Genomic DNA, 17092 nt, shown 5'->3' on the forward strand with positions numbered 1-17092 from the left:
TCTTACTATGGACCAAAAAAAACCTTTCAATTATTAAAACAGAAAAAGTCAGAATAGCCAAGCAATAAATTTAGATTTTGAATTTTTTCTACACAGTAACAATCAATAAGGTCAAATGAATGTAAAATCTCTACGGCCAGTGTTTCTACAATGCTACGAATTTTACAGTTCTTTTTATACTGTAATCACATAAATTCTTTTTAACTTGATTTGGAAATTCAGGAAAATAAGTGTCCTCAGTCAATCATTTTTTCACTTTCAGTAAATATTCCAATTGCATCCATTTATTTACCATATCAGAACTCTTAAGCACTCCTTTGCAGGATGGCAGTGTTCTCCAATTTCCAAACTGATAGAAAATAAAAAGTTACTTTTAACTTAAACAATGTCTTTGTCACATTTCTTCAAATACCCAAATCTGGAACAGCTGGTTTTGAAGATTAAAAAGAAATATTCTAATATTAAATTGTATCTAAAATCATAACGATCTGTGATAAAACCTTCAGTGAGCCCAAGGCACTCTTCCTCAAACTTCTCCACTGAAATAACCTGTAACACAAAATAGCTATGGACTCCCATATTCTGAGAAGACAGCCTTAGGTAAAGAATACAAAATTTCTTTGTAATATTTCCTCTTAACAATGCTTTTGAATTTTGTTATACCTCACAATATATCCTTTTTTATTTTTTAAAAAAAAATAATGCTTTCTCTCTAAAAATCTTTGAGTAAAGCTCTAACTCCAGGAAGATGTACAATTTCTCCCGAGGCTTTGAGGTAGCCACCGGACAAACTAACAGTGTCTACTAACACCCCAGTACAAGAAGCATGATCCCAAGTTTGATGCCCTCTAACGTATTTCTATCTGCAGTAATTAAAATACAATTTTCCCCAAACTATTCAAGAGCAGAATTTATTCTTCCTTGAACGAGTAACTTACATTTTCATGTTTCATATGTTTAAGTAACCGCAGTTCTCTGTAGGTCCTTTTGGCATGAATAATGGACTGAAATGGTCTGGATAGCTTCTTCACTGCCACACGCAACCCAGTTTTTGTGTCAAAAGCAGCACTAAGGAAAAAAAAAAAACATTAAAAAACCCATCATTAAATGTGCTCTCAATACTTCAAAATTAGTATTTACAAGGCTATTTTGTTTCCAAAATCAAATAGGTCTACAACAAAATACAAAAAAAAAGTATGAAGATAAAAACTAAAATGATTTATAACCCCATTATCCAAAGAAACCTTCCATTATTATTTTTGGTGTTTCCTTCTAGTCTGTCTGTCTGTGCCTCTAAGTCACAGGTCAGCAAACTTTTCTGTGAAGGGCCAGACAGTAAACACTTGAGACTCGGTGAGGCTTAGGGTCTCTGTCACAACAACTCAACTCTGTGGTTGTGGCTGAAAAGCAGCCAGATAAGAAATTTAAAAATGGATGTGGCTGCGTTCCAATAACACCAAACAGGCAGTCACCTGATATAGATGAGCCAATAGACACACAAAGCACTAGACTCTGCCTGTCAGCTCTGCCTAAGCCTCACTGTCACTTTGCCACCATATGCTGCTGGATCAGAACAGAGGCCTTGGAAACCATCATGTTTGCAGGACAAGTTGACACAAGAATTCTTGAGCACCTACAAAATCTTTGCCACTTTTTAGAAGCTGAAATACAGTAGGGAACAAGTCAACAAATCCCTGCCCCCAGGGGAGGAGGGGGACAGCAAAATAATAAAATAATTTCAAATAGTGATGAAGGACTATGTAAAACAGGGTAACGGGGTAGAATTAATAAAACCACTGGAATTAGGCTACTTTAGCTAGGGTGTCTGAGCAAGGACATCAGAGCTGAGACAGCTCAGGATGAGAAGAGAGCAACCACCTAAAGAAATAGGGAAAAGGAGCTTCGAGCAGAAGAAAACAAACAAATAACATTTATCTAGTCTTTACTGCATACCATGCAGTGTTCTAAGTCCTTTACATTTATTTTTAAAATAACTTTTAATCCCCAACACCCCTATGAAGTAAGTACTATGACCACTCCCCCTTGTACAAAGGAGGAAACTGAAGCACAGAGAGGTTAAATGACTTGCCCGTCACAAAGCTAGACAGGGGCAGAGCAGGGAGTCTGGATCCAGAGCTCACGCTATTAACCTCCACCACGCTGCCTCTGAGAAGAGCAGGTGCAAACAAACGGGGGGAAAAACAGGTGCAAAACCGGCCTGTTGAGTGACAGAAAGATGGCCTGTGTGGGCGCAGCTCAGAGATGTAGGCAGGGGCTGGGTCACGCAGCGACAAACGTAATATGGACGTTAATTGTGTTAGAGACTGGGCTTCTTCTCTCTTGCCTCATCCTCCTGTTTCTCTCAGTCTCTAATGGGCAGCCAAGACTTTCAGATCACCTATTGTCCCCAAACTCTCTCCCATACACACCTGCACTTACTCCCCGAGTTCCCTACCTCCACTCCCAAATCCTTCCACTATGTCCTGCTCTTCAACTCCCAGTTGGTGATGAACTCCTGTCAATCTTCCCTCCATCTCTTTGCTTTAACTGGAACTAAGCTGTACCTTGGAGACCCCACTTTGCTTATAGCCCGGCCATCAGAGGGCACCTCTCATATCCCGAGGACCTCACGGCCAGGGAGGCTGGAGGCCCGCCTTGTGAGCATTACCACTTCCAGACCGTAACTCTCCCTTTGTTTTCAAGTCTCTGCTCACAACCAGCTCTCCCTCTGCTGCCGTTATCCACTGACCGGGAATTTTCCACCATTCATCGAAAAGTTAGTTCCTATCTCCAAGTCTCTCTCCACTCTCAACATGTCATCATTCTTGGCAACTTCAGTGTCCACGTGGAGGGCACATCCAACATGCTGGCCTCTGGGTTTCCTGACCTCTCCAGGAAACTCCACCTCGTCCAGCCGCCACCATGGCCGTCCTCTGGACCTCTGTCACCACTGAGAACTGCCCTGCCTACAGAATTCTAAACGCCAGCACTTTTCCATCACAAACCTACGCCTTTAGTTTACTTCTAGTTCATTTATACTCTGACTACGGTAATTCACCGACCTGCTCATCACTGCTTATTGCTGTCCTTCAGCCCTTTCCGGTCTGCATTTCCCGTCTTGCTTGGCGTAGCCTGCAGTCCAAGCTCCCTGGTACCTCTGCTCGTGTGCCCCTCTAAGCTCTCTTGTACCCCCCCCCCCACGTACTCACCTAGATAAAGTCTAACTTTGGGTGATCTCAACGTCTGAAACCAAGAACTGTGGTTGAAGAAAAAAGAAGGCGCACAATCATACAGTTGGTTTCATTCTTAATTTCTGACCTTAACCTCAAACAAGGCTGCCAGTGCTGCCACTTTTTTCTGAATGAGTTCACTTTCCTTCTCAAAATCATCATTTAACACCGTGTCTCTCCTCAAACCTCAGCTCACCCTCCTCCCTCAGGAGCTGCCGTTGCCTTCACTGAGAAAACAGAAACCATCACGGGGGAGCTCCATCTGCCTCCCACTAAATCTACAAATCCGGCCGCACTGCACTTGCCTTCTCTGCTTTCTCTCTTGCTATAAAGAAGTCTTATAAAAACCCAAGACTTCAATACATGCTTCAGAGCCGTCCCCCTTCATTTTTTCAAGGACTTAACTCCTTTGCTCTTTTTCTCTCTTACATCATCAGTTTCTCCCGATCTAAGGGATCGCTCTCATCAGCACAAACATGCTCTAGTTATTTCTCATCCTCACCAAACAAACAAACAATTTCCCTGGACAGCTATCCTTCAGTTAGAATTCTCCAGTGATTCTCAAAGTGTAGATCCCAGACCAGCAGACTCGCTATCACCTGGGAACTTACAAGAAATGCAGATTCTTAGCGGCTCCCCCAGACCTACTGAATCGGAAACTCTGAAGTGGGTCCGGTCATCTGTATTTTATCGAGCCCTCCACCTAACTGTAACACATAATTGCGAACCACGAAACAATACCTCTGCTACTCTTTGGACCAGCAACCCTGGGAGCTTTTTAGAAATGCAGAATCTCGGGCCCTAGAGTAGAATCTACATTCTGACAAGATCTCCAAGTAATTCATATACATCTTAAGGTTTGAGAAAGCATAGATCTACACATTTCCTCAGCTCCCATTCCTTCCTCAATCTACTCCACTGCTCTTCTCAGGATCACCAGTGACCTGTTACCAAATCCAATGGCCTCTTTTCTGGATGAGCAACTAGCATGGTACCACTTCACTTTCTCTAAAGTTCCATCCTGGAGTCCACATCAATACTTCTGGTTTTCTGTGACCTACACGACAGCTCCTTCTGTCTCCACTGCGTGTGGTTCCTCTACGCAAACTGCATGTTAGAGTTCTTCAAGAGACGGTATGGGCCCTCTTCTTCTCTCTCCCACATTCTCCTTCTCCATGATCTCGTCTACGCCCATGACTAAATTAAATGCCACCTATATACTGAAAACTGAAATCTCTTCTCTGAGCCTGACAGCCTACCTGAAACCTCCACATCAAAACACGTAAGTCCCTTAAACTCAACAAGTTCAAAACACCCACGACTCCTCTCCATCTCTTCTATCTCAATAAACGGACTTTCCATCCAGTTGCTCAAGACAGATACTGGAATGTTATCCTTGCTTTCTCCCTTTTCTATGGTCTCCTGCCCGCCCCCACGCAAGTTTATCAGCAAGTCTAGTGTTTTCCATCTCCAACTTCCATCTCGAAGTCACTTCCCTTCATTTCGCTGCTACCATACTAATCCAAATTACCCTCACCACCAGCCTGCCTCCTTCTACGGTCTCTCTGCCTCCTGGTTTGCTCCCTTCTAATACACTTTCCTCAAGCATCCAATACCATCTTTTAAAGCTATAACTTCGATGACACTGCTCCCCTGCTTCAAATCCTTCCAATCTGCTTGGCACATAAAATACAAATTTCCCTTCAGCCTACAAGGCTCAGGTATCTGAACACCACTGACCATTCACCCTGCTCCTGTGCTGCTCCCCCCTTCCCCTCAGCCACGTGTGTTCTAAACATGCTGGCTCCTTTCAGCTCCTGAAACTCTCCAGGCAGCGCGTTCCTGGGGCCTGAAATGCTCTCCCCTCCCCCCGCACCTCCACTCCGCTCCACGGCAGAGCTGACTCCTTATCCTTCCTCCAAGCATAGGCTTAAATCGTCATCCCCTCAGAGATGTACCTAAGAGGTCCCAGGCAGTTGTTCTGTGACAACACCCTCATTGCTTCCCACCTTATCCCACATAAACGGGGGAGGGGTTCTCTTGTCTTCCACTCCCCTTATTCCTACAAACCCATAAAACAGTAACTTCTTCCTTCTTGGAAGTGCTTAGTAAATGTATACTCTTCTCTAAACCTCTCACTGGCTCTGGTCTGATTGAGAAAATGGCCATTGCTCCTGTGTGACCAACCCATTCTCTTCGACTCTCCACCTCAGAATTTACCTGCCCAACTGAAAGCTGAGCACTTTCTCCTCTCCTCCACTGGGAAGCCTGCTGGAGCCTCCTAGAGCAAGGAATGTCATCAGGCTTCTAGCTGACCTGCCTGTGACTTCATGTCAAATTCAATTCAATGGAGAAAAAACTAAGACGCCCACTTGAGCTGCCTGTCCAAGCCATTAGAAGACATGCTCCATGCCAGCATTATCAGTAATAAAGGGCATATTTTTATCTCTATTTGACAGAGGGTAACAAAAAAATGTATACACATTTTAAGAAAGGAATAAACTGTACTAAAATTGTAATACTCAATATATACCAATAACAAAAGATGAATACAGGTCACGTTTGACTTCTGCAATTAGAAGAGGTGCTCAAAGTGGTTACCATCAGCATAATTTTAATAGTTTTTTCTCTTCTTAAAATGTGCATACATTTTTGGGGGCACCCTCTGTATCAAGCAAAAGGCAGGTTAGGATTACTTGGTACCCTATAGACCCCAAGGATCACAATTTATTACTCTATGCTTATTTATAATCCAAGAGAGTGGTTAAACAAGGGCTGGAGCTTTTGGTATTAGACTATCTTGATTTCAATTCATTCTGCCTCTTAGTAGCTGTATAATCTTGAAAAAGTTAATCAAATTCTCTCAGCGTCATTTATAAAGTGAGGATAATGTTTATTTCAAATATGTAGGATGTTTGTTAGGATTAAATGTGATAACTTTTGTAATAGGTTTAGCAAAGAGCCTGGCCTGGTAAAGCCCAGTCCTGGACATTACTAATGTCTGCCTTTCCCACTTATCGTAAGCGTCCTGAGGACAGGAAGTGTCTTCTGTTTTATTCACTATTGTATTACGTAGGACTCAGTATAACCTGGCACATGGTACATGCCCAATGAATGCTTAGCACAAGTATAAAACAGTATTTTATAACATATCTGAAATATGAAAGAACTTCAACTTCGTATTTGGCTCTCAAGTTTTATAAATTCAATACCAAGAATTGACATCTAACAAGAAACTGACATTAATGTTAAAAACTTACATGTATTGATTGCTTATTATTGCTAAACACTGTTTTTAGATCCTTACATGAATGAACATCTTTAATTATCGCAACTTTATGAGAAAGCATCATTATTATTATTATTCCCATTTTACAGATGAGAGAACTGAGGCCCAAAGACATTAAGTAATGTGTCCAAGGTACGGACAGAAAATGGAAGCTGGGATTCAAATCCAAGTGGTGCATTCCAAGCGGGAACTCTTAACCATTATATCACAATGGAAAAGCAAGTTCAACTTTGCTAACAGTTCAGTCATATATTTTAAACATATTCTAATGATATGGAGTCTGCTTTTCTTTGAAAATGCTTCCTACTACAATTAATTGTATTTCACAAGGGAAAAGTTTCTCCTGTAATCTTACATTGAACACAGGGCAGTAATAATGAAAAATATTTCATAAGAAATAACTTTCACTCTATACATACTACTTTATTAAGAAGTTTTCGATTCCTAACGTTCTGCTACTCCCTGTGAATCTACAATACTAAAGAAATCAATGATGTAGTGTCTCACAAATACCTAAGTATTCACTGAAATATCTCCTTCATGAGATTCTTTGTGGATACAAAAGAAATTAAACCTAGCACCTGATGTCACAGAACTTACTATCTAACTGGGATGATGAAACATACACAGCAGCAAAGAATGCCCACTAATATAATGCAACTATATACAGACAGTGACCACTTTCAAAAAAGTTGGGTTTAAAAATATATAAATTGGGTTTCAAAATTTACATGTAAATACAGAGGGTGCCAAAAAATGTACACACATTTTAAGAAAGGAAAAACTGTTAAAACTGTAATACTCAATATATACCAAGAACAAGATGAATACAAGTCATGTGTATACATTTTTTTGGCACCCTGGTATATCTACATGTATGTTTATATATATGTTGGGTTCAAAGTATATAAATATTCATTGTAGCCTGTTCACAAGAACAAAACCAGAAACTACCTTAATGCTCAAAAGGGTTTAAATTATGGTATATTCTCATGTACCATGTATTACAGCCATTAACAAGAATCTCCACTTACTAATATGTACATGTTATATTATTGATGGGAAAGAGAACAAGTTTCAGAAGAACGAATCTTTCTGTGGGGGAAAAATATACTCATATATGCATACACATATATACCCATACACAGAGAAGAAATGTCTAATATACTCAGACTTTCAACATTTTTCTATCTTCTGATTTTTTTTACATGAGCTTGTATCTTTTAATAAGGGCAGTAGTAAAGTTAGAAACATAAGTAACCTGTGTTATTCTGTTACCCTACAACAAAAGAGACACTCTTTACCATGTTTCCCCAAAAATAAGACCTAGCCGGCCAATCAGTTCTAATGCATCTTTTGGAGCAAAAATTAATATAAGACCCAGTCTTATTTTACTATAAGACCTGGTATAATATAACAATATAACACAACATAACATAATATCATAATACTTGGTCTTATTTTACTATAAGACCGGGTCTCATATAATGTAAGACCCGGTTTTATATTAATTTTTGCTTCGAAAGACGCATTAGAGCTGATTGTCCGGCTAGGTCTTATTTTCAGGGAAACGTGGTATAACTTTAATAAAACCACTATTGACAATTATATTTCCTTCAAATGATACTTACATGGCTATACTCATAATATAGAAATAAGTTTGTATCCTCCATCCCTACGCCAAAAGCATTTTCCATTTTACTAAACAATTAACAATTTCATTAAATATCTGTACTACAATCTACTCAATCATTTTCTTATTGATGGGCATTATAGCCATTCCATTCATTCACACCACAAATAATATAAATACTATTACAATGGACATCTTAATTCACACTGTTTCTTCCATAATGGCGTGCTTTCCTTAGAACAGACTAATAGTTTTTACTTCAAAAGACAAACACTCCCGCTTTCATTTTTTACTTTTGCATACACTCCCACTTTTAAAAACACATTTTACTTACAAAAGAGAACAAGCAGGAATTGTTGAAACTGCTCTTTACTTCTGAGTTAACACTTGCTACAGTAAAAGCTGCCAAAGCAAGGAATATACGACCCACTCCCACCCCACTTCAAGCATTTGACCTAGTTCCTGTCTCTAGCACTAATCAAAGCAGTATTTGGAGGAGAAATCACATATCCCATAGTAAATTGAACACTGCAACTACCAAAAGCGGAATTCCTAATAATTTTTTTAAAATTTACCTGATAAAATTAAAGAAGGAAACCAACTGAGAAGAAATTCAAATTTACTGAATACCTGATGACACATATCATTTGGGAAATGTTTAACACTTATACTAATAAGTTTAAGAGACAGTTATATATTTACATTCCAAAATAAGAAACTAATGGTCAGAAACATGAACAATTCACCCAAGGTCATATAACTTACACGCAGGGAGATTCAAACCCAGATCTGTTCGTTTCAGTGCTCACTCTTCTGCCAGGCTGCCAAGCAGCTGGGAATGAAAACCCGAGGAACAGCTATTGGCTTTGCCTTTCTTATAATCATTCACTCAATCGTATTTCCAATTGGGAAGATTCCCCTTAAATCACATTTTAAAAACTACAGCTACAAATAAAACCTTGTTTTCATAAACAACATCATAAAATGGAATTTTCTTCACAATGATCAGTTTCTCCAAACTAAAATTCAGGACACATTGCTTAGTAGTAAGTTTTTTCCCCCAAATGTAAATTCACATGAGGTCTTCCCAAGTTATAAAGTGAATTCACATTTTATAAAATCATTGATAGGGTAAAAATATAAATATAAAATTCATTAAAAGCAGTTATTATAATAGTAGGATGTCATTGTCACTCATCTCCTGCTGACCATGAATCTAATGCCTAGGACACAATAGTACAGAGGGTGCCAAAAACATGTATACACATTTTGAGAAAGGAAAAAACTATTAAAATTGTAATACAATGAATGACATTCATTTGATTAACGCCATCTTTGGAGCGAACTTCACACTACACACTGCTACTGTAATTCAACTTCGAAAAGTAATACGTAGATAACACCTCTTAAAATGTGTACATTTTTTGGCACCGCCGGTATTCGCTAAGGAAAACTGAATGTTCTGCTGCACGTTCATACTTGCCTCTCCCCGCCACTGGCCAGGGGGAAAAAGTGGCTTACTAGATTCTTAATGCATCCTAATATAATTTTAACTTCTAAATTTATTTACACATACCACCCTGCTCTACTCCACAATGGATTTAAATGGATTTAAAGCAGCCTGAACTATATATACACGACTTGACATAACAGTAAGTGGTTAAGGGAAAATAAGATAAATTAAGAAATTCTATATGGGTGAGGTTAGCACACAAATGTCATCAGGAGGTCCCTTCTAAATACCCACTAGAGGTAGGCCTCAAATTTGGCTCTGAGTCTGCTTAAAGCCATGACAAAAAGAACACAACCAGTGAAGACTTGAGTCATAGGAACCACATAATAAAAACAAACCAGGTACTCAGGAGAACTGGAGAGAGGCGTAATGATTCCTGTAATAAAAGCAGAGAAAAGTTCCTCTTGTGTATGCTTATGAAGGAGACACTGTATAATGTGGTAAAAATGTCCTATCAACACCCTTAAACAAATAGAGTAGTGCGTTTCAGATGGTTCTTTTCTTAGAGCATCCATCCGTGGAGACTTTCATAAGCCAAAATACAGCTCGTTATTAGCAAAGGAGGGAAGGAGAGTCCAAAACAGCGTGGCACGCTGCCCTCTGACAGGAAATCCTAAGTGTGTTTGGAAAATACATAATGAGCTCCATATTCCTTAGACAATCCTCCAAAGATGATTTCCATTAACAGAGCTTTTGATAGGTTCAGAGACATAGGGACTTTGTGTTTATGCTCCATGACTGGCAGCTGGCTTGCAGATTTTCCATGCTGCAAGGTAAAGGCAGATCAATCGGCTTTAACAGGCAGCTGAATTGGTAGCTGGAGAAAAGGAGACAACCTGTTAAGAAAGGAGATGCGCTGCCTGTGTGGACAAGTGCCCGCGTACACAGAGCAAAAGAGGACAAATTGTGGCAGCAGGATTTTCCTCAAAAATCACTTTGGGTTTTCTCCAACAGGATGAAGAACGAGCAGTGACCTGGCAAATCTCTGAGTAGCAATTTGTGGGGATAAGAAGGGATTTTACAATTTCTTTCAATGCTCATATATGACTCCTCTAATTCCTAAATGATGTTAATAAGGAAAAATGAGCCCTCAATAATGGTTAAGAAGACAAACACAATTTTCTTTATTTTTCGAATTAATGAAACTATTTACTCTCCACAGAGCACAAAATTTGAGGCTTTTTTCCAACCAACTTAATTCAAATTCACTGATAACGACCTTCATTCAGAAAGTGTCTCCTAAATAACTAAGTAATGCAAACTACTAACTTGGTAATATAAAAGGCAAGTAGTTTTAAATGTTCCAAGTTGAAATGAACATGCTATTATAAAACAGTTTTGAGATCAGCTTCTAGCGTGGGGTTTATCACATAGTAAATTCTCAATATATATTTTTAGATCTCTTATTCTCAAATTTGAGGTTGAGTCTCTCTCTAAAATAACAGTAAAGTAGGGCAAATTATTAATATATAATTGATCATTTGTTGTCATGCTATGGGTAACTAAAATACAGTTTCTACAAGTTAATATGCACATTTATTCAGCAGTTATTAGATAGGATCTAAGAACTACTACAACCAGCAATATAACGTAGCCAATACTTAAGACACTGAACTGCAAAAAACTGTTCCTTAATATATATTTGTTTCCCAGTTTAGTCTTTGAGTGAGAGCAGAAGCTTTAGTTTATCCTCAGAATCTAGCCCGGTGCCTGGAACATAATCCAAGATTAATATTAGGTTGGTGCAAAAGTAATTGCGGTTTTTGCAATTATTTTTAACCTTTTAAACTGCAATTATTTTTGCACCAACCTAATAAATACATACAAACACAGTTAGTTCCTGACCTCAAGGAACTAAGAAAGCTAGCTGGGGTGTGAGAATGAACACACACACACACAAACAAATTACTGAAAACTTTTACAAGGCAACACATTTGCTTCCTCCAATACACTCTATACCTCCACTCAAGAAACTGTAATAGCTCTCTACTGCCTAGAAAATTGCAGTTGCCTTAGTCCTATTCCAGACCGAAATCATAATTTCTGGGGGTAGGACCCAAGCACCTGTATGGTTAAAAGCCCCACAAGCGATTCTGAAGCACAACCAGCATAAGAACAATTGGGTTTAACCATCTCATATGTAATTCTCTTAGTTATAGTTTCTCCTGTTACCGAAACACGTATGTTCCTTTCTTCTTCTCCAAATACTACCCATCCTTCAAAATAATCTTCAAATCCTCGCTCCACGAAACCATTCTGACTGCTATAGCCACGATGCCCCCACATCTCTATGCACATCAATACCCTTTTATATATACAGTTCACTAATATTTTGTTTATTTCTTTTATACACTGGTGGGCATTTAACACCGTTTGATGGATGACCAACAGATTTCCTTCCCTACTGTAAGTCTAAAACATAAACATAAATATAGATGTAGAAACACATTTCAAACTTTCAAAATTATGTTGCCTTAAATGCCTCAAGTTATAGGAAACTTCAGTTAATTGGCTCATTCCCTGATTGTAATTTTCATGACGACTGTCATTCATCTAATGCTAAGCTTCCTTCAAGTATCAGTTCCACATATCTACGGCTGAACCATACAAGTTTACAACATGAATTTTTTCCTAGGGTAGTTAGTGCTATGTCTCTGAGTTGTCCTCAATAATGTGTAGAAAAGTAATCAAGGAAAAACATGAAGCATTACATTTCAATAGACTCGAAATCCAAAGGGTCAGACATTCTTAAGAATAAATTAGGAAGTACAAACTTGGACACACAGTACATGAAGGAGCCAACTGTGGAGACTGCATCAGAGAATGAATCCAAAAGGAATATGCACAGAAAGTGTAGGGTTTCTATCATGTCGCAGGTGGAAGGTTCGCGTTATTCAATCTCATTCTTACACAGGGCCAGTCAATCCAAACATACAGGGTTATATAAGTAGTTCCCAGCCACGGACGATTTTGTCCCCAGGGAAATGGGGCAACGTCTAAATATATTTTTTATATTTATGTCACATATGTCACAGCTGGGAGTTGCTGCTGACATCTAGTGGGTAGGGTCCAGGGGTGCTGCTAAGTGTCCTACAATGCACAAGACAGCCCCCCACAACAGAAAATTATCCCACCCAAAACGTCAACAGGTTGAGTAACCCTAGGTTATCCTTCATCGGGGAACGTAAACAGCTTGACAGAGGCTCATACACTACTGTCTGTTCTCTTCATTGGCTATTTTCCCCCTTTTGCTCCCTTCTGGATCAATATCATTTAGTTTACTGAGATTGCTCATTTCAAAGCAGCTCATTCAAAGCATAAGGCCCTTAGGACATCCAACTAGGGCTCAGACAGTGAAGCAAGATAACCCTGAAACGTCAGATGAGGAAATCATTAGAAGTGTATCAACAGATGAGACCAACATCATATTTCACTTAGATGGACTATCAAGGTCATTAGGGAATCACAGTGTATTATGCTAAATGAGGAAGCTAACTAGGATTTTCACTAGGAGGAAACATAAATAAAAAGTATTATTCAAAAGTCTTAAGTATAAGAAGGTTCAAGTTAGCTAAAGCCCTAGATGAAGGATTTGACAGAAGAGGGGAAAAGGAAATAAACAGCTACTGGGAATATTAACAATAAAGCAATTAATTCTGGGAATAAAGTTATATCTACTGCAGGGATGAGGAAATATAAGAGGTCAATATATTTGCATAAAGCAGACACCTTAAGCTCAGTGTCACAGGACTGATTAGGTATGATTTGGGGCAGATAATTTATAGGTGGGGAAACCGTCACAGCAGAGACACCACCCCGAGTGGAAGTACAGAGCTGAGTTAAGGATTTATAGGACCCTTACGCTCCCAGTCCCTCTCTTCCCCTAAACCATAGCCTCCCTGAGCCCTGGCACATCAAAAGAAGAAGTTCTGACCTCTTCTGGGCACATGCTGATGTCATCACTTTCTAGATCTGAATCATCAGATGGAAAGGCTTCGCTGACACAGATTTCCAACACATATCCTTGCATAAAGTTGCCGTAGCTCGTATGTCACTAGATTCAAGACAGACATAGAAGAATCTAAAAGAGGAGTTCAAGGGAAGCATTAGAAATATAAACGTAGATTTGAGATGGCAATTTAAGATGAAAGAATGCAGAAAAGCTACTTCCCAAGGAGGACTTCCAAAGCAATCTCTGAGGAAAAAACATAAATATGTCCCTTGTAGACTGACACTTTCAAAAGCAGGGACCCTTCCTGCTTTTTGCGTTTTTTTTAATCTTTACAAACATAGCACCTACTACAGTGCCCAGCACTGGCAATACTGAATGAACGTGGAAACAACGGGCATGCTTCTTTTTGCAGTCATGTGTTGTGTGATGCCTCCACCCTGGATCATAAGCTTGGAAAAGCAACCAATGCATACTTGTGGGCAGACTGACAGCAGACACACACACTCACATGCTTGCCTTCTTGTCACAGGCACAGTGACAATACCACCAAGGCCTAAGGGAAAAGGTTCTGAGGAAAACAAGGAAATCGGGAACTGCACTCAAAGTAACAGGAGCCAACATGTTCAGGGTCTGAAGTTACTCAGACGGCGGATCTACACAAAATAAACACTTGTTCTATTACCTTTTTGTTATGTTGCCATGGGAATCTGTGTTTAGGAACAATTATTTTCTGCAACAAGATGACAGAGCAGCAAAAGGGGGGATAGCTTTCATGAAAGAGGAGGGAAGCTTGTGTCGGTAAAGGCAGGGAAGAGAATAAATCCTGTAGGTTTTTACAGGGTCACCTATGTGTAGACTCTTTCAATCTATACGATTTATTCAAGTTAACAGAGAAGTTTTTGAGGCCTCATAGTCAAAATGTTAGTAACAGGTAACAATAATCCCACTTCTATTAAAATTATTGTAATGGGGGAAAGGAGGAGGAATGTAGAACAGATACACGGCCAAATAAAACAGAAAATAAATGAGATCTTAAATGCTGAAGGAAGCTAAAAATGACTTTTGAAATATGACCCAGTAGTGAGAAAAAAACCTAGAAGCCCAAAGAAATTAGAAAACACTGAACCTGCCAACCCGCTAATCTTTTGTCAGCAGAAGTCTAGAGATAATCTCTTTGCTCCCTTCCTTCTGGCAGCAGACACCTGAAAAAGTGAAGTAAGCCTGTGTTACATAAAGAGCTGGAGTACCCTGCATTTCTGGGGCCCACCAGAAGTACTGGCTCTGCTACTCTGCACCTTCTGGAATGAGAGTTGTGGGCATGGGAAGGGGTTGTGTAGCAATCAATCTTCCCCCATCCCACCTCAAACTACAATTAGCACCTCTAATGGGTAAGGAACAGAAAGGAACACACAGGGACCCCAGAGCAGAGTAACCTGTTAAAAGGTAAGTCAGCTCACGTCTCCTCTGGTCATGACCCTCCATAGCTTCCCCCCTAGCTCAGAGTAAAGGCCCCGTCTGCAAAGGCAAGTAAGTGATCCCCGCACAGCTGCAGCCCCTCCCTCCCCATGCTTCCCCTCCGACTGCCTGGCCCCTGCTTCATTCAGCTCTCGCCATACTGGGCTCCCAGCTATTCCTAGAGCTAGAGAAGCCTCTGCCTCAGGGTCTTTGCACCTGCTGATCCCTCAGCCTGGAATGTTCTTCCCTTCCCACCCATGCATCACCTCCCTCGCGTCTTTGCTCAATTGTCTTGTATTAATGAGGCCGACCTTGTCTATCCTGCTTAAAAGGACAACAGAGCCATCCCAGTATTCTCTCTGCTTTCCTTGCTTCATCTGACATACTATACTTTTTACTTATTTGTTTACGTGGTTTCTTATGGGCAGAAACTTTTGTCTGTTTTGTTCAGACCCATCTCCAGCACCTAAAGAATGACCTAAAGAATGAGACAGTAGGTGCTAAAGTATCAGTATGACACATAGTCCTACACTCAAGGAAATTGGCATGAACCACATTTCTCGCCCTTTGCCTCCAAATCCTGTACCCTATAATACTCCAAAGGGCCGATAATGGCACTAAAATCTACTCATTTGTCCGAGTCCAAAATTTAGGGGTCATCCTGGACTCCTCTCTATTCTGTACCCCTTTTCCCCCACATTCAGCCTGGGAGCCAATCATGTCAGAATCCAGGATATATTTGTCAAAAGTGCAGAATTTACAGACCACTATCTTCTTCTCTAGCATAAATTTTTAAGAGAATGAAATGCTAGAAAGCCAGTTAGTTTTATAAGTCCTTAACACATACGTACTTAATTTACGGAAACACTATGCAAAGACATACTACTTTTAATACTGAAAGCTTCATTTACCAAAAATAAAAATAAAAAATGAAAAAATGAAGCTTAAAGAGATCTTTTTGTTGTTGTTCTGAAGCAATGTGCATGACTTCCGAGTACATGGCAACCGTGAGACAATCCCTAGTTCCAAGTCAGGGAACCTACTTTATAATGAGGGCTTTTTGTTTTGTTTTGTTTTCAGTATTACAGTAATAGGAATAAATCAAGACCAAATTTCACAGACAAGAGCAAAAATCCAATGTATTTTCAAAGGTCTGGAGAGGCAATTATTTCTATTTATATCCTACACTTACATAACACATATACAGATAGTCCCAACTTCAGAAACCGCACATTGAAAAATTTCAAACCAACAGGATTCATAAATTCAGGAATTAATTATTTGCACCATCTAATAATTCTTTGGGAAAGAATTGAATCTCGACACTGCGCGCATTAAGTTCATTTGGGGTTTACCAACCCTGAGGAAGAGCTGTGACTTCAATAAATTAAGTCATTACCCCTCAGAATAGCTGGGAAATGACATTGGTGGGATTGGTTTCATACAATCAGTTCTATTACAAGTGACCCAGCAACCCCTTTATTCACAAAAGAAGCCGTAGGGAGAGGCAAAAGGCAAGAGACAAGGTGCCAGCACACCACCTCAGCAGCCTATGTGTACGGGAAAGGAGACTTTTAAAGCATTGAAACCCCAGAACCTAATCCAAAGCAGCACCGACAAGTACACCGTTCCTTTAATGGGTGAGTCCAGCACCTGAACTTGTAAGGGTTAATAACACCAGCCTTCACAGAGCCAGTGAAGACTGAATGATAATGCTTTGAATGAGAAGGCTTTCTAAAGTATAACATCCCATAAAAATGTCAGTGAATACTAGAGTGAGCATGATCCAGCCCAGTGATTACTTCCACCTTTGAGTCCTAAGCCTGGGGGCTCAGCACCATCTGCCCCGCGGCAGGGAAAGGCAAAGTCAACACACAGATCATCTCTGAGGCTGAGTAGGAAGGAAATCAAAGGCAGAGGGCGCCTCAGTATCAAGAAATTAAACTGGCAGAATTGAAAAGCCAGAGGTCCAGAAGACTCTTATTTTAAAAGGGAAGCCAGTGGAAAAGTATCAATGGAC

At 39.8% G+C, this 17092-nt stretch overlaps 1 protein-coding gene across 10 annotated transcripts in view; it reads right to left on the reverse strand.

The window, feature by feature from the left end:
• Window positions 1-17092, reverse strand: part of MAPK14 (mitogen-activated protein kinase 14) — a 66117-nt gene that overhangs the window by 44724 nt on the left and 4301 nt on the right. For 7 of the 10 annotated variants that reach the window (XM_081044464.1, XM_081044473.1, XM_081044466.1 and 4 more), the window contains one exon: window positions 939-1068. In XM_081044464.1, coding sequence (XP_080900590.1) covers window positions 939-1068 — 130 coding nt within the window. Of the gene's footprint in view, window positions 1-938; window positions 1069-1226; window positions 1399-17092 lie in introns of those variants that run through there. The other 3 variants (XM_081044470.1, XM_081044471.1, XM_081044465.1) reach the window with 2 other exon arrangements.

This window comes from Rhinolophus hipposideros (assembly GCF_964194185.1).
Source record: "Rhinolophus hipposideros genome assembly, chromosome: 3".
NCBI classification, from domain to species: Eukaryota; Metazoa; Chordata; class Mammalia; order Chiroptera; family Rhinolophidae; genus Rhinolophus; species Rhinolophus hipposideros.